General features: G+C 42.2%; 1 protein-coding gene across 3 annotated transcripts in view; it reads left to right on the top strand.

Annotated features, from left to right (window-relative positions):
* Window positions 1-4,398: 4,398 nt before the first annotated feature.
* The window catches only part of MASP1 (mannan binding lectin serine peptidase 1), a 75,279-nt gene continuing 67,032 nt past the window's right edge, over window positions 4,399-12,645 (top strand). The window contains exons 1-2 of one of the 3 annotated variants that reach the window (XM_033213024.1): window positions 4,399-4,807; window positions 10,581-10,812. In XM_033213024.1, coding sequence (XP_033068915.1) covers window positions 4,803-4,807; window positions 10,581-10,812 — 237 coding nt within the window. In that variant the 5' untranslated portion in view covers window positions 4,399-4,802. The remainder of the gene's footprint in view (window positions 4,808-10,580; window positions 10,813-12,645) is intronic. The other 2 variants (XM_033213022.1, XM_033213025.1) reach the window with 2 other exon arrangements.

Below are 12,645 nucleotides of genomic sequence, written 5' to 3'. Positions count from 1 at the left end.
AACTGTTTTTGAACCAGTCAGTAACTTTGCTGGCTTCTTCAGGCAAATGTGGCTTTAATTCATTAAAAGCTCCTGGAATGCCATCAGCTGGAATGAATGCCAATACAGGCAAATGACGCATTTTTAAACTGAAGTTTTCGTCATTGCTGTATCACGTGACCAGTCCACTCATCTGAATTTTCTGCCAAAGACATTGGACAGAATGGAGAAAACAAACTTTATTGGTAACACCTTGAAGTTTGCCTTTAGAAACCTCAATCACACCTAATTCCAAATCCGTCTTTATGGTTTGAGGATTCAATTGAAATCCATTTTCCTCTGCATAAAGACAATAACAAAGTAAACAGTTTCACCTAATGTGATGCAACTATCTTGTGATTTCGATTTTGGGGATTTTTAGATGTTAGGGATTTAGACTTTAGAGGTTTTGATTTTTTGGAATTTCAATATTTGGGATTATAGATGTCGGGATTGTGGCTTTCGGGACTATAAAGAAAACCTGTCCAAGATGGAGGTGTTGGCAGATTTGGTTTCTTTTGCGGCTTTGACCCTTGGCCTGTAGATGGCCGTCTTCACCCTGTGTCTTCACGTGGTCTTCCCTCTGTGTGTGTCTGTGTCTTCACGTCCTCTTATAAAGACACCAACTGTATCCGATTAGGGCCCATTCTAAGGATCCCATTTTAACTTAAACACCTCGTTAAAAGCCCTTTTTCCAAATACAGTTACCTTCTGAAGTACTGAGGGTTAGAACTTCAACATATGCATTTGAGGGGAATGTAATTCAGCCCATAACAGAGTCTAATCATGTATTTTTTAAATAGAAGCTATTTTTGTCTTCACTAAAATATTGTAATTACGTGATAGCATGGCGCATGAACGTTCAGAGTCCACAAGAAGTAAGAGAAATTTGCAGACGACAGGGAAGAGCCTTGCATTTGAGATCGGGGGCCCTGGGCTCTAGACATATATCATTCACTTACAGGCACGAGCAGGTTTAGTTTCTCTGAACCTCAATGTCTTTACTTGTAAAAAGATGTGAATACTACAGGCAATAATATATATAAAAGTATCTGGTATATACAAAGTATATCTTACCAAATCTAAGAAGCCATCAATCATAAAATGTATCATTATGTTATTTGTACCAAAAGTGGCAAAATCATGCCAGGAGAGATTTTCAAATTACAGATTCAGGAGCCCTACCTGCAGATTCACTGAGTTTGAATCTCCTGGGATGAAGCTCAAGGATTGTCATTTTTAAAAAATATTTTCCCCGTTATTCTGTTGATAGACTCAGAAGCCAGGACTTTCAGCATGCTGTCAGTCAATGTGCTGAAAAACCGAAATTTTAATTCTAAGCTGCCATCTTTGGAGCTACTTATCGTTTTCTCAGATATTCTATAGGAAGCCTGGATTTCAGCCCTTGCCAACAAAAAGTCATTGCCCAAATTCTTTACATTTTCTCACTCATTCATTGAATTCCAGAAACTCTAGCTCAAAAGTGGCATAAAATAAATACTTTGGTAGAACATGTAAACCAAAACCTGTTCCAGTGGTAGGAATGTTGCTGCATTTACCCTTAGTAGGCAGCTCTCTGATCACTTTCCCGGACTATAGGACTATAACACGCGGGTGCTGAGCCCACCTCAGTCATTCTACACTTTCATGATTCTAAATGATGTCAGTTCCTTGTACGCATTTTTTAAAATCATTTTTGCCAAACTTTTAAAAAACTAGTTGAACCCTTTTAAATATTACTTTTTCTGAATATCTGTGATTAAATTCTGAGTAATGGTAACCTTAATATGAGCACAGAAAAAGCAAATGTCAAGATTAATAGAGCTATTTTGGACTCCTTGACAATCTTTTAGGTCTAGTAAACTATGTAACCGTCTCCCAACAACATCATTTCACAGTCTTCAGATCCACATGTATATGCTCTATGATCTCAACTGAGTCCAAGCCCCTGATTTCACAGCTGAACAAACTGATGCTCCACCCCTCCACCCCTCAACCCCCACCCCTGAGAAGGTAAATGACTTCCCCAAGGTCACATCCAAGCTGGCCTATAGTCACTGAGCCCAGTTCTCCTATTTGCAGCCTAATGTCCCTTCCATTCCTCCCACCCCTCATGGCCCATGATCTGTTAGTGACACTTCAGGGAGATTTCCCAAAAGCATCGGACAATATGTAGTCTAACCAAGCAGAAAACTGCCCTGAATCACACGCAGATCATTCCTGAGCCACGTAGTTCCTGTTTTTATGCAGATTTCCTCTGAGCCTTGGCTAACTCCCAGGGAAGTGCACATATCAGCTCTGCTATATATTGGCAGAACTTTGGCTTAGAACACATCTCGAATGCTTTCCGTTGAACATTGGCAGCCTTGAAGAAACATGGCTGGAAAATTATTCCAGGAGGCCTAATTGCTTGGTGACACTTTACAAGGAGAAGCTGATGGCTTTCTCGCCCAAGCTCTTCCCTCTGTGCCCAGAACAAATGACTGCAGTTCCCAGTGTATGCCCTAAATTAGGAGAGGGCAAGCTCAGTGGCAGCATGAATTGAGGGAATGTCTCCACTGGGCAGGGGCTCTCTTCCCAACACGGTGTGCGTTTTGCCAAGCTCTTTCTCCTTCAGTTTTAAAACCCTTGTGTATTCCAAGAGAAATGTCGTCCATGTGTTTCTGATTCACTTACACTTAAATCATTAAAATGTTGTTTTGTGGGAGTTATTTAATGTGTGAGGAGCCGGTGAGTCTTCTTAATGGGAATGTTAAAAGCTTTTTTTCCTGTGCTGACTGAGACAGAAAACATGTTGCTAAAACAGTGCCTGAGTTTAAACATATCCTCCCATCTCATATACTTGTACCTGCATTATCCACCACAGCCTCTTGATAATGCCAAGCTTGGCAAGGCTGGCATTCAAAAGTGTGAAAATTAGAGAAACTGGAGAGAAAATGGAGTAAGAAGTGCAGTGAGAGTCAAGCCACTGTTTCCCAGAACGTGCCAAAGGAACGTTATCTGAGGGTAGAGAGTGCCTGTGTCTGCAGCTTTGGTTAGCGTGGCTGGCAGCCCTCTCTCTGATACTCCCCTGGACACTTCTACAAGCACAATCTTATTTAAGCCTCATAGTAACTCCCATTTTCCAAATGAAGACACAGAATCAGATACGTTAGGTACTGTGCCCAAAGTGCACAGCTGTCTTGGGTAGAAAGGAAAGATTACAGCTAAACTCTGCATCTAATCTTCTTTTCCAAATGACTCAAATTGAGTTTCTCTGTGAATGCTGTCTGTGTGCGTGCATTGGAAATTCCATATGCATTATAAAATGTTAATGAGTAGCAGTGTAATACAGTGGCTAACACTTCAAATTCTGCTTCTATTACTTTCTAGCTGTGCGAACTTGGGAAAGTTACTTAACCTCTCTGGGCAATTTCCTCTGAAAAATGAGAATATTACCAGCCATGTATACAAGATATAAAGATGACTGAAGAGAATTGATCTATTAAGTGCTTAGAGTAGTGCCTGACACATAGCACTCAATAACTGTTAGCTTCTAGTGGTCGTGGCAGTGAGGGGTAATAAATAACTGGGTGATCTTGGCAAGTGGCATATTCTCTCTGAGCCTTAGTGTCTTCACTTGTAAAATGAGTATAACAGCAGCACTCTCACCAGTTTGCGAAAGTAACTGAGATGATGTTTGTGCCTAGCACTGTGTCTAACACAGAAAAGGTGCACAGTCAAACTTAACTTCTACACGCAGATATGCCGCTCCCTATTCAGTGTTGGTTTGTTGTTGCTGTGGAGGGGGTAATTTTCTTATTATTCAGCTCATCTTAGATCTAGTGCTGATTTCTCCAGAAGCCATGGGTATACACATGTATACAGGCCCAGGTCTTTCTATACCCCTGGGGCAGTGAGATTTCTTACATGATGGGCCCTTTCTGAGCTGGATTAGAGCCATGCACACTTCAAGCCGGTAAATAGTGCCACAGGTATTGCTTATGGGAAGGAACAACCAGCCAACTTCAGGACTTGATGCTCCCCCAATTCCGGGGCCAGTGGCTCCGTTCACAGGAAAACCTGTCGTCGTTTGTGACTCTGATCATGAGAAAACCTGTAGTTATTTGGGGCTCTGCTCACAAGGAAACCTGTAGTTATTTGCAGACAGAGGCTCTGGGATTTAGACCTTTTTTATCTTCTAGTGTGGGTGCTAGAATTGCCTTCTTAGTTGGTTGTTTCTATTTAATTGCTTTACTTTCACGGGTGTCCTGAAGAAAAGCAGAAAATTATAGTCATCTGGCAAAAAAAAAAAAAAAAAAAACTAAAGAGAAATTAGACTTTGTCCCCTTTCACTCTCTCTCTCTCTCTCATTCTCCACATACACACACATGCACACACACACACACACACACACACACGGAGTGATACAGATACCTGCTTGAGCCCCTCAGTTATTTTCTCTCAAGGGCTGAAGTCAGTCACACAGGATAAAGGAGGGAACGGAAGGAGCAGATCTTTTCGGGAAGAAGACAGGTTTTGTTGTCAGGTTCCTGGGAGTGCAAGAGCAAGTCAAAGCAGAGAGAGAGGAGAGAGGAAAAGCCAGAGGGAGAGAGGGGGAGAGGGGATCTGTTGCAGGCAGGGGAAGGCGTGACCTGAATGGAGAATGCCAGCCAATTCCAGAGACACACAGGGACCTCAGAACAAAGATAAGGCATCGCGGACACCACACCGCGCACGAGCTCACAGGCAAGTCAAGCTGGGAGGACCAAGGCCGGGCAGCCGGGAGCACCCAAGGCAGGAAAATGAGGTACGTGCCAGGGGAGGAAAGGGCACCGTTCCCTTTTGGGGACCCGGTGTCAAATAGCAGGGAGGGTCTGACCTTGTCACTGGACAGACTCACCTGCGTGTCCTGCGTGTGGTAGTGAGGGGGGTTCTCATCAATTCTTGGGGCTCTGAGAAGGGAGCTGTGGGTGGGCTGGGTGCCTTCCCCAGGACTCCAGGAGACATAAAACTTGAAACGGGAGACTTTGTGCAAATCCTGCTTCGGGCACTGCTGAAGCTCGGATTTCTCCCGCTGCCTGCACAGGGTGCTGCCTGCTGGCGAATGTGACTCTTCTCCTGCTCACCCACAAGGCTGATTTTTCCGTGTTCCTCCTCTAGAAAGAGCATTGCTTTCTCTCTTCCAACATTTTGTGAGTTAGATTCGTGTTTGTGTGTTTATTCGTTCTGACCAGAAAAGAAACCAGCTTCCCATAGCTTGACTCTGTGGTTTCTTCAACCTTTACAAGTTTGCCAGTTAAACCTCAATTTAGAAAACTAAAAATCTGTCCCCATTTTACAGTTCCCTACAAATTTTCTGCATTTCTCATTGAAATCAAAGGCAGCTGGTGGCATGAATCAGGCTATGAAGTACACCAAATGGCTCTTAAAGAGATATCACACTTAAAAAAAAAATAAAGGATTTTAGAGTTCTGAAATCGAGAACTTCACATTCTAATTGGTTTTAAACTCTTTAACCTTTCTTATTCCTCATTATACTTGACACTCCTTACCAGACCTTTCATACAAGTTTTTTGCTGCAAGTCTGAAAACCTAGCCACCCTAGTTATTGTTATTACTTAAGTGTTAATGCTGTTAAACACACACACACACACACAATGCTCTGCAGATGTGTAAAGTCCCTAAATACCTCTTTTACTATAATTTTCTTTTCAGTTGGAAAAGTGTTTTTATTTGTTTCTCTTCTGCAAAGTAACCTAGCAACTTGTCTAGGTCTGAGACCAATGAGAGGCTTCAGACTATGTTAACTCTTTGAACTCCAATTACCTGTGGTTCAGAGCGATAACTAGGTCTTTAAAAAGTTAGTGCAATAATTCTGTTCTTTTTAAATCCATTGTAATTTTAAACCTGCCATTAAACATCATTTTTCTTTCTCCAAAAAAAAAAAAAAAAAGGGATTTATGTCAATCTACATTGAATGATCATCTCATTTATCTGTGAATGATCTGGTCTGAATCCCACCCTACCATTCAGTGCCCCAGCCCGTATCAAACTACTTGGCTAAGAGATAGTTCTGTATCGTTGCATATGCTCATCCCTAAACTTGGAGCAACCTTCTTCTTTATTTTCCACCTAGAAGACCTGATTGTTCAAGCTGGCACAAATATCTCTTTCTCTCTCCTAACCACCATCTTCCAGAGTGAGCACCCCCTCCTTTGTCCTTTGTTCTGTCTCTGTCCCTTAAAGCTGCATCTCTTATTGTCCTTGTAGTATGTCCTTGTTTAAATGTCCACCTCCCCTTACAAATCTCAGTGCTCCTTAAGTTACATGATCTATGTCTTCATGTTTGTATGGCCAGCACCTAACATAATGTCTATTTCCTACTAGTCATTCAGTACCTATTTGTTGAATTGAATTCAATTTTTGAATAGCCAAGCAACTACGAGAAAAGCGCTCCACTAGGAAAGTCTCCAGCAGGTCTTGTCTCACATGGATACAGTATTTCAGTGTTTGCAGAGCACTTTCAAGAGCACTGTCTCATCTGGTTTTCAGATTCTGGATGAAGTAAGGATTTACGGATAAGTCGTGGGTATAAACGCAGTGAAGCAACTTGCCCAGACCACACTGATGATCATGAAAAGGTGCGGATTCAAATTTGGATCTTCGGGCTCCAAGTTCAGGATTTTTTCTACTATATTCCACTAGACTTTCAGCCAAGCATATTATTCTAAACTGACAGCTCATAATTCTGACTGTACCTTAGAACGATCTGTGGTGCCTGAAAACACGCCAGTGCTCAGGCCTCACCCCAGACCAATTAAACCAGAATCTCCTGGGGAGGGACTTTGGCATTAATATTTTTAAATTTTTCACATAAAGTCATGGATTTTTAAATTATTTTTCACAGAATTAATTGCTTTGGCCAGATGCCTGGGCATGATATGGGCATGGACCCAGCTTCTTCTGTGAGCTCTTGTTATTCCCTTCTTCTGTGGAAGTTAATTCACCATATGGTATTGAGCATGATGTGACATCTCTTGGGGTCCCCTTTTCATCATCTGTCAAATTAGGGTGCTCTGTAAGGGATCCATGCAGTCCCTTCCAACTCTTCAATTCAAAAATGGGGTCTTGGTGTGGTGTGGGTTGAAACGAGGGGCGTGTACGGAGAGTGTATGGAGAAGAGAGCAAGTGCCGTTCATGCCACAATCATAGATATATGCAGGCATTTTTACAGAGTACTGCTAGCCTGTTCCTACAGTGGGGCCTATAAAATCTCAGCTCTATATATTACTTCTGACATTTCAGCAATGTAGTTAAACTTTTTGATTAGCCGGAGGATAGATAGCAGGTGTCAGAAACTATACAGCCGGTGCCTGGTATATAAGAAGCCAAAAACATTCAGAGAGTGTGACGAGGAATGAAAGCTGCCACTTACATTCTTCAATTTACAGCCCCTAACACGAGCAGGCAAGCATATGCTCAAGCCCATTACATGAAGGGAGATATTTGTTTCATATGTTTGAAACCATTTTGAGATGCAAACAAAGTAGAAGGGAAAGCTTCCTGGGCCTTCCTCCCACGCTGACCAGTTGCCTACTACACATGGCACTGGGCTTCTGGGCTAGACAGGGCTCTCTGCTGCCAGTCCTTGACAGAACTGGCCTCAGGAGGTTCAGCATCTCCTCGATGTGGTCTGGAAAAAGCAGACATGGAGGAAGTTGATGTTTCAGCCTTGCATAATTTGGGTGTCACTATTATAGGGAAGTCTGGTTTAGGAACCAAAGCTCATTCCTGACTCTTGCTTTTCGGGAAGTAGCACGATGGAATAATCATAACTAATGTTTGGCTAGGGCTAGACAGTTAACAAAATACTTCCTCATCCTCCTTTACTCTGATAGCAGTGCTGTGGGAAGTCGTTATTATTACTACTTAATGGATGAGGAAACAAGACCTCTCGTGACCTCCTAAAATGGAAAGGATAAATAAAGTCAAAGCTGGAGCTGAATGTAGGTCTTCTGACCCAGGGCCAGTGCTCTCCCCTCCTCAGGAGGGCTGAACCTGAACTCCAGCCCTGTTAACATTGGTTCATTTCCTCACTTGAAAATGGGATGCTTGGGCCCTGCCAACTGGTTTTTTGACTCAGCTTTCCAACTAATTCACAGGTTAACTTGGAAATATGCCTTCCCTTCCTTCTGCCTCTGAGGCCCTCCTTCCACAGATTGGTTTAAGAAAATATTGACATTGGCTATGGGATTAAGACATTTTGTTTTCTTAATAGAATGTCACATATTGCTACTGTAGGGACCTTGAAAAAAATTAAATAAATTTATTTTCTTTTTCTTGAAAAAATAGTACATGGTCCTTCTTGACAAATGTAAACATTTTATATGCACAAAAATAGAAATACTTATTTTCCCATTTCAGAGACAACTACTGTTAATACCTTGGTGTATATCCTTTCAGACTTTTTGTACTTACCTATTTACACTTTATGTAAATATTAACGTGACACCTGATTAGCAAATATATCACTGTTAATCTGAAGATGCTGGTATAGTTTCCCAGCATTGACTTTTTAGGCTATCTAAGACTCAGGCCCCACTTTCATGGATTCATTCATTTATAATCTGTTATATATCAGACTCTATACTAGGACCTTTATATGCATCATCTTTCATGCTCATAGGAGCCCTATGAATTCGATATTATAATCTCCATTTTATATCTGAGGAAACGGGGGCTCAGGGACACTTGTTCCCAAGTTTTCACAGTCAGTAAGTGGAAGAATTGGGACTTAAATCCAAGTAAATTTCACTCCAAAGGGTGTGACTGAAGTAGTGCAATGTGACGCCCACAATAATAGAGAAATGTGCAGGGAGCCGTGGCTTGTGGAGGAGTGAAAGGATACTCCATAGCTGGGAAGCTCTGAGCTGGATGGTGGAGGACAAGCAAGACGGTGGAGGATAAGTAGGTGAGGAGTGAACAGGGCACATGCAATGAGGCTGGAATGGAAGGGCATGGCATACCCCCAGAATAACTGGGGGATCACAGGGCTGGCTACTGAGATGAGATGGGAAGGACAGACCAGCCAGATCAAAAGGGCCTCAACAGCCATCCCAGAAGCAGACACTTTACCCAGCAGACACCGTAGAACAGCGTGGTCACCTCTGTGTTTTAAAAAATCAGCTTTGGCAGAAGACTGTTGGTGGGTGGGTCGGGGATATCTGTTAGGATGCTACAGCAATAAGTTGTATAAGAAAATGTAAACTAAGGCCAGGCGCGGTGGCTCAAGCCTGTAATCCCAGCTCTTTGGGAGGCCGAGACGGGCGGATCGCGAGGTCAGGAGATCGAGACCTTCCTGGCTAACACGGTGAAACCCCGTCTCTACTAAAAATACAAAAACTAGCCGGGCGAGATGGCGGGCGCCTGTAGTCCCAGCTACTCGGGAGGCTGAGGCAGGAGAATGGCGTAAATCCGGGAGGCGGAGCTTGCAGTGAGCTGAGATCCGGCCACTGCACTCCAGTCCGGGCAACAGAGCGAGACTCCGCCTCAAAAAAAAAAAAAAGAAAATGTAAACTATGTAATTAACTGGAGAGGAGGAGAGACGGTTTTCCAAAACATAGGAAGCAGAATAAGTAGGACGTGGTGACTATTGACTCTGGGGTAAATGAAAAGATGAACGGTTAAAGTTCAGGCCAGGGAACTGGTTGGTGGTAATACCATGAACAGAAATCAGAAACAAGAGCAGGAAATGATAAGGAGAGGAATGATGAAGCAGCTTCAGCACCATTAAGTTCAAGGTCACCAGACCTCACAGGGGAATCAGTCTGTTTGACAGAGGCCTGGTGTGGTGAATACTGACCGACCAGGAGGGCTTTGACCAGCCTTGGTCATTCTGCCTCGTTATTGCGTCAGCCATGGTGATGTGCTCTGTTTATTTTTATTGAATTTTCCTTGCCTCTTTTGCAACTCTTTATTAGTCCATTATCTCTGATTCCTACAGGAATAAGTTGTAAGTTTTCGATCCTTTTACTAAGAGGAAGAAAACTTGCTTTGCTTATTCCTTCTTTATTAAAGATTTTGCATACTTTGAGTTTGTGGTGAAATACCATTTCAACATGTTAAATCTGTTTAAGGTACTACAGATTGCATCAATGCATTTAAGCCTCATCCCACTATTACCATGTTATTATCATTTACTTTTTAGAAAAGAGAATCAAGAGTTTATGATTCTTAAATTAAGCCAAGCTGAAGAAATATCAACTTTTACCTAATTATGAAAGTTACATTTTCGACAGTAAAATGGAAGTGTCAGACTCCCAAATGTGATACTTTCTAGGAGTTTAAATTTAACACTATTATCAGAGCTTTGAATGAGCAAAACCAGAAGAAATGTTAGAAATTATCTAGTTACCATTTTCCCATAATACAGACCGAGGAGGAAGGTCAGAAGGGGAAAGGTAATTACAGAACGCCAGAGAGACAGACATGCTGAGATCTTGTTCTCCTGGCTGTGATTGAGATGAATGGCGGAGGCCTGTGTTTATAAATGTAAGTAGACCTACATTCATGTCTTTCAGGTGGCTGCTTCTCTATCATGCTCTGTGCTTCTCCCTGTCAAAGGCTTCAGCCCACACCGTGGAGCTGAACGATATGTTTGGCCAGATCCAGTCGCCTGGTTATCCAGACTCCTATCCCAGTGATTCGGAGGTGACTTGGAATATCACTGTCCCAGACGGGTTTCGGATCAAGCTTTACTTCATGCACTTCAACTTGGAATCCTCCTACCTTTGTGAATATGACTATGTGAAGGTGAGACTCCTGATGTCCCCTAACTGGGCCAACCTCTCTGCTGGGATTTAGACAAGGCAGTATGAAATTAGACCCTTCCAGGGTGGCATATAGTGAGAGAGACACACAACATCACTATGGTATGAATTCATGTCAAGGTGGAAAGCTAAGTGCAAGCTGATGGGTAGAACTAGAAAGGTCCATGAAGGAAACTGAAGCTGATGGAGTATGACTCAGCCCAACACAACATCCGTTCTTTCTTCCTGTTCTCAAAGCCTTTAGTGATTCCACCAGTCTCTGTTTCAAGGTCACCTTTAATTCAGTGAGCAGAAAAGGGCAGAGACCTCGGAGTAAGCGGTAATCATGGAAACAGAACCATAATTATGTCCAAAGTTGAGGCATTAGAAAGCATTGTCCAATTTCCCAAATAATGATCAAGTATATGGGAAGTGCAGGGTATACAGTAGTAAAGAGTCGGAGATGAAATAGGAAGGGTGCGTGGAGGGGAGATTCTTAAGGGCCTTGAATGTCATGCCAAAGAGTTTGCATTTATCAGCATAAAGCGTGGGTAGGGAGGAGAGGGTCACTATCAGAAGTAGATGTAAAAAGTAAATATGGGGTAAGAGCAGGACCGCATCAAAACAACATACCCTGGAATTTAGAGAACCCCCCACAAAAAAAAAAATTGCCACGGGTGAGAAGCTGTTCTTCTTTTAAAGTGCGGCTGAAAAAGGTCAGAATATTTCTAAGGGATCAAGTTTATTGCAGTTATATCTAGTTTAAAAAGATGTGGAGACCTAAGAACCTACCTTCTAAGCTCTCTCCAGCTTCCTGGAAGAGGATCTCATCAAACAATGCTAGAGCATTTAGATATTTTTAGTATTATTGTACACTCATTCTTCCATAACCAGCAATTCAACATGAATTAACCTTGTATTAATCAGAATATTTGGTCAACAACAGAGAAGTGAGTTTACAAGGTGCTTTTATAATTATAATCTCATTCAAACTTTAAAACAATTTTGAGACAGGAGCTATGACCCCATTTCACAGGTAAAGAAATAAACCCAGGAAGGTTAAGCAACTCACCCAAGGTTGTACATCTGGTAAGTGACGGATTAAGCTCTCAAACCCATGCCTTGTGTTTTTGAATCACATGCTCTTTTGTCTACACCAAACAACTCCCAAGCTATTCTCCACTGAGCCTAGGATACAGCAGGAGCATATAAAGGCATTGTGCCTCCACTTATTTTATATGTAGAGTGTTGTCGTTGTATATGTTGGGTCTGCTTGCAATGTTCCATTTACAATAGGTCTCTGCATCTAAACATTTTCCAAAATTGGTGTTCCATGGTAGGGATTTTTAACCTCAGCACTACTGATATTTTGAACCAGGTAATTTGCTGAGAAAAGCTGTCTTGAGCATTGTGGGATTTTTAGCAGCACCCCTAGCTTGTATCCTAACTAGGTGCCAGTAGCAGCACCCCCCTCCCAACCAGTTATGGCAATCATAAATGTGTCCAGATATTGTTCAATGTCCCAGAACCACTGCTGTATGGGATGATGCCCTCTTAGAATGCCCTGTGCTAGGGACAGTGGAAATATTAGGACACAAAAGATCTGGTCCCTTAAAAAGAAAGGTGAGCCTTGAAAATAGCCATTGCACAAGATAGAAAACAGTGATGGCAATAAAAGACTAACTGATAAAGAATGAGAAAAGGTGGAACTGGTTGCTCTAAGAGACAATGTAGATTGGTAATCTAGATGCAATTTCTATAAATTCATTAAAAATAGAACCAATTTCTCAGGGTCACAAGGATCAACCAAGAGGTCTTCACTGAGGCTATGAGTATG

Source organism: Trachypithecus francoisi, unplaced genomic scaffold (genome assembly GCF_009764315.1).
Source record: "Trachypithecus francoisi isolate TF-2019V2 unplaced genomic scaffold, Tfra_2.0 Lachesis_group0, whole genome shotgun sequence".
NCBI lineage: Eukaryota > Metazoa > Chordata > Mammalia > Primates > Cercopithecidae > Trachypithecus > Trachypithecus francoisi.
The sequence above is the reverse complement of the archived record's forward strand: the minus strand, read 5'-3'. Positions and strand labels throughout refer to the sequence as shown.